A 14,496-nucleotide genomic window follows, 5' to 3' on the forward strand; every position below is an offset into this window, starting at 1 on the left:
AAGAAGTATGCACAAAGCCCTGGCTTCAACCCCTAGCACCCCCTCTCACCCAGATAACAACAAAAATCCTACAAAAAAGTTCCTTTCCTTTTTTTTTTTTTGGTCTTTTTGAGATAGGATCTCCCTGTAGCCCCAGCTATCCTGGAACTCACTATGTACACCAGGCTGGTCTCGAACTCACAGAGATCTGCCTGCCTCTGCCTCCTGAGTGCTGGGATTAAAGGCGTGCACCACCATGCCCAGCCCTTTCCTCTTTTAAATGGCAACTTTCCAGATTTTAAATATTATTCCCAAAAGGGATCTCAAATAATCTAGAATAGCTTAAAAAAAAAAAAAAAGGCATTAGCTATTTTAAAGATGAAAAGAATGTGGATCCAGGCCAGGCATGGTAGTGCAAACCTCTTAATGTGGAGGGGAGGCAGTTAACAGGCAAATCACCTCATGTTCCAGGCCAGTCTGGCCTACATAGCAAGTTTGTCATCTAAGGTTATACAGGAAGACCTTGTCTCAAAGAGTCAAACCCCATCTCTCTCAGATCCAAGAGAATAACATCTAATAGCCTCTTTTTCAGGCAAAAATGTAACTGTCAACACTGAAGACTACCCTTTTAAGACACTGTAGTTTACAGCATGTGCTCCAAGAGAGTGAGGTGTAAAAGAACAGTAAACAGCTATATACCTCCCCAGGTCGGGCACAGCCTCACCTACTTCAATCCAGACGGTGTGCTACAGGGCTGAGGCACTCTGCTGCAGAAATCTAGCTCCAATTTCTAACTCATTGGCTGGCCAATCATCGAATATGAATACCAGATCTACTTCCATGCCTTCCCCTTGTCTAGTAAACTGTTACTATGGAAAATGTCAAATACACACAAAAGTAGAAGAATGTAACAAACACCTATGGATCAGGCTTCAACAGCTACCAACATGTGGTCAATCGTACTTCATCTATAAACCTTCCTAATTCCAAAACTCATTTGGTTTTATTAAGGTTACATGTAATTTAAATTCATTTACAAAATTTTTCAATTTGTTCTACACTGATTGGGGGGGGGAGAGAGAGAGAGAGGGAGAGAGAGAGAGAGAGTGTGAGAATGAGTTCCAGTCTTCTACAGTATATGACTTCTCTATTAGAAACCTCAACTTGAGATGATTACTGTTTTTTTTGTTGTTGTTGTTTTTCTGAGACAGGGTCTCACTATGTAGCCCTGGCTGGCCTGGAACTCCCTAGGTAGACCAGACAGGTCTCAATTTCAGAGATCTGTCTGCTTATGTCTCCCGAGTGCTGGGATTAAAGGCCTATCCCACCACGTCCAGCTTTGATTACCACATTTTAACAAGGGGAGAGAGGGATGGAGAAAGCTGATCAACGGAACTAAATGAGATAGGACTAAGTTCACACTGGCAGGGTGAATACAGATAATCTATTAACACACCAGGTATTTCAAAGTTACAAAACAAAGAACTTTCAGTGTCTTTACCATAAATGAGAAAGGTCCCTATAGGATCAGAATCAGAGGCTCACTTTTTTCGTTTGGTAGTGAAATTATAACTTTCCATAGCCCCCAGGTCAGTGGCTCCAGACAGCTGCCCTCCTCAAACAACTGTAAAAAGCTAACATCTCAAGCCCAGACTATTTTGGCACCACACATACAAGTTTCTATCATGCTTAACCAAGAAAAGGAGCCCTACAGTAGGAGGAAACTGCTGGTAAACCCGTGTAGATTAGCAGTGCCTTAGCAGTTCAGGACAGAGGATTATGGAATGAGTACCTTCCTCTTCTTCCACTTAAAAAATTAGGTATAAGTCACAGAACATAAAAGTTATTATTTTAACCATTTAAAACTGCATGATTCAGCAGCTTTCAGAAAATTCACAATTTTATGCAATAGTGTCTGAATGCTTTCATTACCTCAAAATGAAACTTTGCACTGTTAGGCAATCATTTCCCCCATATATACTCAGCCGCTAGCAAACACTGATGCTTTCTTTTTTTTTAAAGCGCATCTGTTTCTTCAGGGTTTTTTTTCTTTTCTTTTTCTTTTTTGGCCTTTTTGAGACAGGGTCTCCCTGTAGCCCCAGCTGTCCTGGAACTCACAGAGATCCTCCTGCCTCTGCCTCCCGAGTGCTGGGATTAAAGGCGTGTACCACCATGCCTGGCCCTCTTTCAGTTTTTGAGATTTTACTTTTAATCCTATGTATGTGTCTGTGTTTGGGGGGGGGGGGGAAGATATGTACACGTGGGTGCAGATGACTCTAGGTGAATTCCCTGGAGCTGAAGTTGTAATCTGCCCAATGTGGGTACTAGGAACGGAACCCTGGTCCTCTGCAAGAGCAGTGCATGCCCTTAACCACTGAGCATCTCTCCAGCCCCACATGTATCTCTAAGAACATTTCATATAAAATGAATCATACAAATGCATGCATAATGGAGTTCTATTGCTGTTAGTCCTGAAACAAGGTCTTGCTGTATAGCCCTGGCTGGTCTAGTACTTACTATGTATACCAGGCTGGTATCAGAACTTGTGGCAATCCTCCTGCCTCAGTTCTGAGTTCTGAGATTATAAGATTGTGGCACCCAGCCCCAGCTACATGTAGATTTTTCTGTGTAGTTTGTTTTACTCAATGTGTTATTTTTTTGTATTATGTTTTCCTGGTGCTGGGGAATAAATCCAGAGCCTTGCCAAGAACTCTGCTGAGAATTGATCTCAGCCCTACACACAGCATATAAATATCAAGCTTTCATTCTATTTTTTATAAGTGAATAGTATTCCATTGTATGGATATGCCACATTTGTTTATTCATTCATCAGTTGAACATTTGGGTTGTTTCTACTTTGAGTTAATATGAGTAAGGCTACTGGGAACAAGCCTTTTTTTTTTTTTTTTGAGACAGGGTCTCATTATGTAGCCCTTGTTGGTCTGGAACTTGCTATACAGAGCAGGCTAACCTCAAACTCAGATCTCTGCCTCCAGAAGGCTGGGATTAAAGGAGTGTGCCACTACAAACCAATTCTTTAAATTGACAAAGACCTTCAAATAGATATTTCTCAGCTGGGTGTGATAGCTAGCCCATGCCTGGAATCCTGGTACTCAGGAGGCTGAATTAGGATTTGCCACCAGTTTGAGGGCAGCATGGGATATATAAGGAGTTCCAGGCCAGCCTGGGCTAGAGAATGAGACTGTCTCAAACAAACAGGATAATTGCCTATTTGTCCTCCAAAGACATACATTTGGCTGATAAAAACATGAAAAAATGGAAGGCTAGGTTGTAGCTCAGAGGTACAAAGCTCGTTAAGCATCTATAAAGCTCTGGGTTTGATCCCTAGTACCAAAGAAAAAAAAACATGAGAAAATACTTGTCAATTTAAAAACTGGAGAATAGTGTTGGGAAGACCGGAGAAAGCTGATCATAGCACATTGCTGTGAGGAATGCAAAATGGTGCTGCTGCTATGGAAAACAATGCATACACTGGGCATGGCAGCACCTGTCTAATCTCCGCCCTTAGGAGGTCTACGTAGGAAGATCATGAGTTTCAAGGCCAGCCTGGGCTACACAGTGAGAGACACTAACCAAAAACAAAACAACCAAACAATAAAAACTATACACAGAATTACATTGTGATCCAGTAATTCCACTCAGGCATATTCCTTTTTTCTTTCTGAATCCTTAAACACTTCCAAGATCTCCAGATATAAGAGCAGAATACAAATTTGGAATGATATATTCGTACAGGAAAATTCTAAACTGCACCTCTCTTCTGGGTAAAGATATGCTACTCAGCTCCCTTAAAAACTCTATCTCAACACTTGTTTGAATTTGTATAATGGGGTAACAAAATTCTTTGCTGTCTAGAAAATAAAAGAGGCAGAGGGAGGTATTGTGAGTTTGAGGCCAGCCTAGTCTAACCATAGTGAGTTCCAGACTAGTCGGGTACACAGTGAGACCCTATCTCAAAAAATAAATAAAAAGAGGGGGCTGGAGAGATGGCTCAGCAGTTAAGAACACTGGCTGTTCTTGCAAAAGACCTGGGTTCGAATTCCAGCATCCACATGACAGCTAACAACTGCCCGTAACTCCAGTCCTGGGGATCTGACGGCCTCTTCTGACCTCCACAGGCACTGCACGATACGGGTGCACTTACCTACATGGCAGGCATTACACATATACACATAAAATAAATTTAAAAGTTAAAAAAAAAAAAAAAAGAGAGAGAGAGAAAGAAGAAAAAACCTTAAGAATGCTGTTCTTAGAGAACCCGGATTCAGTTCCCAGCACCCACACTGCCACAACCAACCATTTCTAACTCCAGTTCCAGGGGCTCTGATGCCCTCTTCTGACCTCCACAGGCACTGGTGTATTTATAAACATTCAGGCAAAACACATACATACATACATACATACATACATACATACATACATAGACACACACACACACACACACCAGGTGTGGTGGCACATGCCTTTAATCCAGCACTCAGAGGCAGAGGCAGGCCGATCTGAGTTCAAGGCCAGCCTGGTCTACATAGCGAGTTCCAGATCAGCTGGGGTTACAGGGAGACCCTGTCCCAAAAATACCCCCCCAAAAGAAAATAAAAGAGGTAAGGAAGAAAAAGAAAAGCTCACTAAGCAGTTTTTCAGTTGGCCTAATCACATTTATTTAATCTTTTGCCACACCTGGAAGCAAAGAAAAACAGGACTCAAAATAAAAACTATTTTCCCCAACAAATGATTTACCCAAGTACAAACTCCGTGTTTTACTGCTCAAGTTAAGAAGTTAGCAAGATTTCTACCTGAGATAGATGGCTCTGTGCTTTTGTTAGTGGAGCTGTCCGAATGTTTAAAGACTGGCTCCTGGTTACAGTTGCCCCAGAAAGGGATGTTCCATTGGACTTTCTTCCTAGTTGACAACTTGCTGGAGACCTCTCTTCAAGAAGAACAGCATCCCAAGGGTCCTCTGCTAGCAAACTTGGGATCTTTTTCTCTTCTTCTAGATCTAATAACTCCACACTGTCCATCTTGGGCTTACTTAGAGGATCCAAGTCTAACCAGTCAAATTTACTGATGTCCTCAGTCTTTGGAGATACCTGTAGACTGCTGATTGAGGGCTGTGAATGTGTTATCTCCAAATCAGTCCTTGCTCTCCCATTTTTTAAAAATTCGGATGTACTCGCTATTTTGTCAAATAGTTTTGCCATGTCAGGACTGACTAGAGGCCGATAGATGGGTAAGCTTCCTTGTGGATGAACTGGTGTGCCAGGTGTCAAAGGACATGAAAAGTATGGAGACTGTCCTGGAAGTCTTAAATATAAAGGTTCTGTAGATGGAAAAGTAGGCATCCTCGGATTGAAGCCATTCTGGAATGTGGCCTGTTTACTGTAAACTGAAGGATAAACAGAAGGTAAAGTGTAAGTGGAAGGCCCAGATAATCCAGGGGGCCATTGTCCTCTTTGAACTACAGTAGGTCTGAGATAGAGCTGTGCTGAAAAGGAAGGGCTGACAACGGGAGCAACTGGCAACATGGGGGCTTTTCTAGTCTCAAAGGTGTCGTCCAGCAGTAACTTCTCAAGCTCGGCTTGGGTGAGCTTTTCTACATCGATATCTACTCCTTTCTTTTGGGAATCAGATTCAGGAAACACCATGAGATCATACTCCTGTGCATGAAAACCTTGTGATCTTTGTCTTGTACTGCTGGACCACTCCAAGCCTCTCTGGCTATCAGTCCCCTGCCTGTCCTTCTGCAGTCTTGCTAAGGCCTCTGCTTCCATCTGCAAGGCTTCTGCTTTGTCCACATCTTTTGTCTGCATTGGTTCCAGATGTGAAGATGAACACTGATTAAATTCACTGTTGTTGGAAATCTGAGCCATGTCCACAAAAGAGGCCAATCCTTTCCTTAATCTTTTTTCTTGTAGCTTCCAAAATACCAAGACCTATATACATAGAAATAAATATGAGTTAGATTTCCTAAACATAAATTCATTTTGTTTAAAACCTATCCCATCTTAAGTTTTAAATCCACTTACAAAAATACACTATCAAGCATAATAGAATGAACAAGTCAGTGAAATCTGAAAGAACAAGCACTTAGTACCTTATCCACTGCTGGGTTAGAAGATGTTTAGACACACATTTATACATTTAAATTTCCTGAACTCACAAAAAACCTGGCAGAGTACTTCACACCAGCTGCCAAAGGGTTGTGCTAACCAGTGGCCTTCTGGCTTTTTTCCTACATGAAATGACTTGAGTACCACTCATGTATTTTCAAGACAGGTTTAAGGTTATGCAGCTAAAAAGTCAAAAGGACTATGACCCTCTTGCTATTTGTTATATTGTCCAAGAGCAAGTTAGTGATAAAAATATTAGATGCTAGTCTGGAGAAATGGCTCACAGATTAAGAGCACTGGCTGCTCTTGAAGAGGACCTGAGCTCCATTCCCAGCACCCACATGGCAGCTAACAATTGTCCGTAACTCCAGTTCCAGGGGAATCTGACGCCCTCTTCTGACCTCCTTGGGCACTGCACACATCACAGGTACACTTACATACATGCAGGCAATACACTCAAAAAAAAATATTAGTTTTATAGTAGATGCAGCTGGGTATGGTGGTGCCCGCCTTTAATCCCAGCACTCGGGGGGCAGAGGCAGGTGGATCTCTGTGCGTTCAAGGCCAGCCTGGTCTACATAGTGAGTTCCAGGGCAGCTGGGGCTACAGGGAGACCCTGTCTCAAAAAGACCCCCCCCCCCAAAAAAAAGTAGTAGATGCATAACCAATAAATAACTACCACTTGATTGAAATATAAGAAACACTGATTAGGCCAGGCATGGTGGCGCATGCCTTTAATTCCAGCACTCAGGAGATAGAGACAGGTGGATCTCTGAGTTCAAGGTCAGTCTAGGCTACATAGTGAGTTGCAGGCTAGCTGGGGCTATAGGGAGACCATCTCAAAAAGACCCAAAACAAAACAAGAAACCCGAAAACACTGATTAAGGTTTCATTATGCTTGCTTGGTGTGGTGCACACCTTTAATCCCAGCACTTAAAAGTCAGAGACAAGTGGAGTTTGAGGCCAGCCTGGTCTACATAGCAAGTTCCAGACCAGGCAGGGCTACACTGAAAGACCCTGTCTCAACCCCTTCCCCCAGAAAAATTTTTATTATATTCTAGAAATGTTAAGAACCTATATAGTAACATGACTTAAAACAGCAAGACAGGGGCTGGAGAGATGGCTCAGTGGTTAAGAGCACTAGCTGCTCTTCTAGAGGACCTTGGTTCTGTTCCCAGTACCCACATGGCAGCTGACAGGTTTTAAGAACCAGTTTTGTTATAACTAAATTTATCATGCAACTCTGAATACACTTCTATTCAGAGTATCTGCAGTTAACCTTAAAATCCTTATTTTTTTTTTTTTTTTTTTTTTTTTTTTTTTTTTTTTTGTCTTTTTGAGACAGGGTTTCCCTGTTGCCTTGGCTGGCCTGCAGCTCACTATGTAGACCAGGCTGACCTTGAACTCACAGATCTGTGGGTCTCTGCCTCTCAAGTGCTGGGATTAAATGTCTGCATCACCACACCCAGCTCCTCCTTAAGTATTTTTATTCATGAAAAACATTAGAAGCTTATTTTTTGTTTTGTTTCTGTTTTTTGAAACAGGATTTCCTCATAGCCGCAGCTGGCCTGGAACTCACTACGCAGACTAGGCTGCTAGGACTAAAGGTGTGCACCACCACACCGAGCTAGATGTTTGTTTCTGTTCAAGACAAATATTCTAGGAGGTGAAGACAGAGGAATCAGAAATTCAAGATCATCCTCAGTGAGTTAGTTCAAGGCCAACCTGGGCTACAATGAGACCCTTTCAAAACAAAGGGTAGGGAAAGAGGAGGGTAGGTTATATGACCTTTTGCAAGGGAAAATCTTTCAGTGTGCCTCAGTTTAATTTTAAAGATAAAAAATTAACAGGCAGAGTAAATAAATAATTCAAAAAAATGCTTATCCCTGAACTTCAGTATATGCACTAAATTAGTGCTATCTGTAATCTAATATGGTTTGCCTCATATCTAGTTTGAATACTTAGTGTAAACTGAAGTCCAAAGAAAGCCTCATTTGTGTTAAAGATTCTTTAAGGCTAATTATCTGATCAAAATTTCTGTGATTATGGAGAAATGGAAAGTTACAGGTCCAGAGTCAAATTATCCTGGGCTACCTTTAACCCACTTGATAACTATCCATTGTTCTTTTTTCTTTTTTTTTTTTTGGTCTTTTTGAAACAGGATCTCCCTGTAGTCCCAGCTGGCCTGGAACTCACTATGTAGACCAGGCTGGCCTCAAACTCAAAGAGATCCACCTGCCTCTCCTTCCCAAGTGCTGGGACTACAGGCATGAGCCACCATGCCCAGCTATTACATAAACCTTTTGGTAATGTGCTAAACAGACCACTAGCTTTCAACTTTTCTTTTAGACAGGCTCTTACTATGTAGTTCTGGTCTGGAACCCACTATGTAGACCAGGTTAGCCTCAAACTCAGAGATCTGCTTGCCTCAGGAGTGTTGGGATTAAAGGCACATGCCACCAAACCCTGAAGTTTCCACCAACTTAAAGGGTAAGATAGCATCTGAGGCCTGTAACAGAGATGTCCCTGCTTTGCTGCAACCTGCCTACTCTTATGTTTCCACCAATATATTTGAAAAGCGCCTTCATTTATGACTTTTTGTTCTGTCACTATAAAAAACTTCCAAGAAACTGTTACTACACGGTATTTTGGCAACTTGAACCTGTGTTCTTAGGCTGTAGTCAACTCATATTTGGCTCCACAATCAACTGTCACTTATTCTGAGATGAGAGCTGTGGGTTTTTGTTGTTGTTTTGGGTCTTTTTGAGACAGGGTCTCCCTGTAGCCCTGGCTGGCCTGGAACTCACTAAGCAGATCAAACTGACCTTGAACTCAAGAGATCCGACTGCCTCTGCCTCTCAAGTGCCAGGATTAAAGGTGTGTACCTCTTCCGCCTGAGAGTTGTGTTTTTATGTCAATACTAGAAAGCATGAAAGTACCTTTTATGCCCTAGGGGGTTTTGTAATTTTATGTGTGTGAATGTACTGCCTACCTGTAGGGACACCCATGTGGTGCAATGTCTGAGCAGCCAATGCTCTGAACCACTGAGCCATCTCTCTAGTCCCTAGGGATTTTTTGTTGTTTGTTTTTTAATCACTGACAAACAGCATTTGTCTACCTGATAGTATATATTAATAAATGCCTGGTAGGAGATAGCACCAAGAATCCAGGGATAAGGCTCAGTTATAAAGCACACTCCTAATGAAAAGACTAGTGATGGGTGATGAATGTCCTCAGGGTACTGTTATTATTTCATACAACTGTAGTTTTCATGTCTGCAGCATTTTACCAAATGCTATTCCAAATTTACCTCTGTGGTAGACTGCTCAATATATAATATTTATATGCATCACTGGAAGTAAACTTGGTATCAAAAGAAAGAAACCCAAAGAAATATTAAACTCTTGTTAAACATGCACAACAAACTCAAAGGAAAATATTGATGTGTACAACGTACTTTGCAGTACATCTTTAAAAAATAAAAAAAAAAAGGTGAATTGGCTGGGCATGGTGGCTCAGGGGTTAAGAACACTGGTTGTTCTTGCAGAAGACCGGGGTTCAAATCCCAGCACCCACATGGCAGCTAACAACTGTCCATAACTCCAGTTCCAGGGGATCCAACAGCCTCTTCTGTCCTCCTCGGGCATTGTACAACATGGGTGCCCTTACCTGCATGCAGGCAATACACTCATACACATAAAATAAATATTAAAAAAAAAAAAAAGAGGTAAGGGCAAAGTCAGCCTGAATTACTGAATTATGTAAGACCCCTGCCTCGCTCTCCCCACCCCACACATGAGATTGAATCAATTGATAGAAGGATGACAACTGGATAAATATGAGATCAGGTAAGGATGGAAAATGTAACACAGTCTCAGTGACAGGCCTATGAGTATTCTACCCTAAAATTCTTTCAACTCTGCTACCATTAACTGAAAATATACACAATGAAATGGAAGGAGGGTTCCCACTCCAATATACACCTTCCTTTGCATATTGGTTTTTCTGCCTCTTGTGAAAGGGGTAGAATCTATTTTCTTGATCTGAACAGGCACTGGAACTTGTCTTAGCCACTAGAATGTAGAAGAAATGACATCATGGGAGTTCCAGACAAGGTCAAAAGAGATTGCTTCTGAGGTTGCTAGGTGAATGCTCGCTGAGAATAAGAGACCTTGAGAAAAGCTCTGCTGAAAGTCTGCAGCCTACCCAACATACTAAAGACTCCACATACTACCCGTTCACAGTCCAAATGGCATAAGCCCCATGAGTGGCCCAGTTAAGGAGATCAGCAGAAGAAATCATCAGATGAGCTCAAGACAAACAGCTAATCAACATAATCATACTGGAATGTTAGCTACAAGGCTAATAAATAACATTTTCTTATTTGTTTTACTTTTACTTTTATTTTCTGCAATACTGGGATAGAGCCTAGGACTTCCTACATGTTAAGCAAGTTTTTCTACCACTTAGCTTTAATCCCAACTTTCTACAGTTTGGAAAACAAAACTGAAGCCATTTAGCTAGTGGCAGGGGGGAAAAAATTCTAGCTATGGGGATGGTAACACCCATACAAAAGTCTAGCCAAATTGATGGGCTTCTGTAACCCCCTCCTCTTGCTGGGATTTGGGGGTGGGGGGGACAAAAGGAGACAGGACAGGAAGATATCCATAGCTCATTGGTCAGCCACCTAGTCACTCAGTGAGCTCCAGGTTCAGTAAAGGACCAGAGCTCAAATTCCAGCTCCCATGTTCCATAAAGGTTTGCAACCTTTATAAATAAATAAATCTTAAAAAAATAAAGGGGCTGGAGAGATGGCTCAGCGGTTAGGAACACTGACTGCTCTTGCAGAGGACCTGGGTTTTATTTCCAGCACCCACATGGCAGCTAACAACTGTCCATAACTCCAGTTCCAGGGGAATCTGACACTCTCTTCTGACCTCTGCAGGTATTGCACGACAGATACATTCACATATATGCACATGCAGACAATACATGCATAAACATAAAAATAAGAAATAAGGCACTCACTATGTAAACCAGGCTGCCCTCGATCTCACAGAGACCCACCTGTCTCTGCCTCCTGAGTGCTGGGACTAAAGGTGTGAGCCACCATGCCCAGCATAAATATTTTAAAAAATAAAAAAAAATTTTTTTTTAAATGGCTGGGCATGGCGGTGCGCACTCTTCACCCCAGCTCTTGGGAGGTAGAGGTGGGCAGATCTGAGTTTAAGGTCAGCCTGGTCCACACAGTGAGTTCCAGGCTGGCCAGGGCTACACAGTAAGATCCTGCTTCCAGAAAATTAAAAAAGAAAAAGTGGAGAGACAGATGGAAAGAGGACACTGACCTTTGCCTCTGGCCGCCACGTGCATACCCACATACATCACACAAAGACACACAACACAAAGAAAAGAAAACTTTAACATTCTCCTTTAAACTCCAGTGGCTTTCATTTTAATTTCCTTTCACTGTCAAACTCTGAGTAGCCTAGAGACTTTCTGAGTGACTCCTTTATACATTCTTAGAAAAACTCTACTTATATTCAGGGCCCTATTAAAATACTACATCTTCCCTAAAGCTTTTCCTAAGCAGCTTTTCAAAGAAATTATCTATTGATTTTGAACATGTGTATGCTATAGCATGTGTGTGGAAGTCAGAGGACAACTTGCAGCAATTAGTGCTCCCTTTGCACCATGTGGGTTCTTGCTCCAGTCATCAGGTTTGATAGCAAACACCTGTACCAGTAAGCCACTTTGCTGCTCCCCAGGCAGCTTTTATAAGAATTCAACCTTCTCCTCTGTAAACACTTTGCTGGTTTTGCCAGCTTCTGGTAGTAGAACCTACAACTTCTTTTTTAGAAGCTGCCTCTCTCCCTCTTATTTCACAGTTAAAACAGGACTGGACCACTCCCGCACCCTAACTGCTTCAGAGGATCAAAGTTAATCTCTGAACTTCTGCTGAAAGGAAGCTTTTTGCTGAGGCTGCTAAACTGATGGGACCAAGTCTGGTATGCTGTGGCCGTCTCTGCTACTACTCAGGAGACGCTGCCTATGAATTAATCCAAGCCAGAGCACAGAGATGAGTAAAATGGAGACAGATTCTGAGCAATATCACATTAAGCATTTGGATCCCTAGCCCGTCTTTTCATTTACAGAAGACAATAAATTTTTGCTTAATCCAGTTTAAAATGAACTCCTTAAAAACAAAGCTTCTACCATGATAACCCCAAAAGTCCTGATTAACACAGAATCTGTGAACCTGTGTCTATCCAACAGACTTTAAAATAAGCTGAAATGCAGAGGCCTACTCATTCATTTTTTCAGTTACCCACAACATTATTTGCTTAATAAACATGAAACTTCAGTGAACATGAGAGTCAAGCTGCTTTTTAAGCTTTAAAAAAGTTTATTACTTTTATGTGTACGAGTGCTTTGCCTGCATGTGAGTGTACCATGTGCGTGTAGTGACTGTAGAGGCCAGAAGAGGGTGTTGGATTCCCTGAAACTGGAGTTACAATAGGTTGTTAGCTGCTATGTGGGAGCTGGAACTCGAACCCGGGTCCTCGGCAACAGCAGCTAGTGCTCTTAACCACTGAGCTATCTCTCCAGCCCTCTGATAGACAGTCTTTAAGATATGTCTGATGTCATGAGAAGAGACAAATGGTAGGAGCCATGAGCCAGGGGTGATGGCCTGTTCCTAAACACCAGAATGCACTATTTTCTTCTCTCTATTCTTCCTTCTCAATGCTGTGGGCTTAACTCGGCCCCTCAGGCAATGCTGAGGAAGTAATCCTACCTTTGTATCCTATCATCAGCAAGCACAATAGGGCTCATTTTTCACAAAATCAGATGGATTAAAACAAAATAGCATTTTACAAACAGAAAAAGAAGTTTAACTGCAATTCACATTACCCAATATGAACTGTAATCTCAAAAGGAAACAGAAGGACTTAAACTATCGAGGGAGATCCTGTCCTTCAGCTATGTTTCTGCAGCTGCGATGATGTGCTCCATTAATTTTTAAAAATAAAGCCTCATTTGATGACATTTACTAGGAAATAATTCTCTACACGCTAATTCAAAATGAAAACTCTGAGGCTAATGGCCTCCTAATTCAAACTAGGAAAGACCAAGTAACTAGTTGTTGAATGAGAATTGTGCATCATCTGCCAAAAAAGTTTCCAACATAAAATAACCCAGTGAGGATCACAAAGGTTCGCTACTTTAAAATTCTCCAAAAGAGGGGAATTAAACTAGTCAATTAAACTTTTGGATAGCATCTACATACCCCGAACAGAAGAATTTAGGGTTTCTTCTGTGGTGGACAATCACTCATGATTTAATTTAAACCTTGGAAAAATAGGTCAGTCCGGCTACTCATCCAAATGCTTTCTGATCTTAACAATTCAAGATACCTAGGCAGATATGGCTCCTATAATCCCAGGACTCTGGAGCCTGAAGCAGGATCATCAAGCTATAGGAAGCCTGGTCTAATGAGTTACCAGTCAGTCATCCAGTCTGTACAATACAGTCAGACTCTGTCAAAAAAAACAAAAGCAGGGCCAACAAGATGGCTTATTGGGTAAAGGTACTCGCCACCAAGCCTGACAACCTGAGTTCGATCCTTAGGACCCACATGGTAGAAGAACAGAGTCAACTTCTCCTACAGGCTGTCTTCTGACTTCCATGTATATATGCAAGCATGTGTGCATACACGCACTCTAAAATGTAATAAAAATTCTGAATAAACCAAAATAAAGTGCTTAAGGAAATGAAGACACCATGACTACAATTCAACAACAGACACTAACATGACAATGACACAGACTATGCCACTACTAGAAATAAAATTATGGGACTGGGAAGATAGCTCAGTAGTTAGTAAAGTGCTTGCTGAGAGAGTGTGGGTTTGATCCCAGCAACCGTGTAAAAAGCTTCTTATCTCAGGCACTGGGAAGGCAGAGACAGGTGGATTCCTGGGACTCACTGGTCAGGTGGTCTAGCCTAATCTGAGAGTTGACTGTGCTGAATAACTTCAGGTGTCAACCTGACACACCGAGGAAGAGAACCTCAATTGGGGAATTTTATCTATCAGACTAGCCTGTGGGCATGTCTGTGAGGCATTTTCTTGATTGTTGAGTGGTGTGGGAAGGCTCAGCCATCCCTGAGCAGGTGGTCTTGGGTTACATAAGAAAGCAGGCTGAGCACAGGCCAGGGAAGCAAGCCAGTAAGCAGTGTTCCTCATGGTCTGTCTTCAGCTTCTGCTTCCAGGTTCCTGCCCTGAGCTCCTGCCCTGGCTTCCCTCAGTGATGAACTGTAATCTGGAAATGTAAGCCAATAAACCCTTTCCTCCCCAAGTTGATCAGTATTTCATCACAGTAATAGAAAGCAA

General features: G+C 42.0%; 1 protein-coding gene across 1 annotated transcript in view; it reads right to left on the reverse strand.

Moving 5' to 3' along the window:
• The window catches only part of Pik3c2a (phosphatidylinositol-4-phosphate 3-kinase catalytic subunit type 2 alpha), a gene marked incomplete in the record, with an annotated part of 131,878 nt that overhangs the window by 89,357 nt on the left and 28,025 nt on the right, over nucleotides 1-14,496 (reverse strand). The window contains 1 exon segment of the mRNA XM_029556280.1: nucleotides 4,794-5,930. Within this exon segment, the coding sequence (XP_029412140.1) occupies nucleotides 4,794-5,867 (1,074 nt within the window).

Source organism: Nannospalax galili, unplaced genomic scaffold (assembly GCF_000622305.1).
Source record: "Nannospalax galili isolate Female #2095 unplaced genomic scaffold, S.galili_v1.0 scaffold44, whole genome shotgun sequence".
Classification (NCBI taxonomy): Eukaryota; Metazoa; Chordata; class Mammalia; order Rodentia; family Spalacidae; genus Nannospalax; species Nannospalax galili.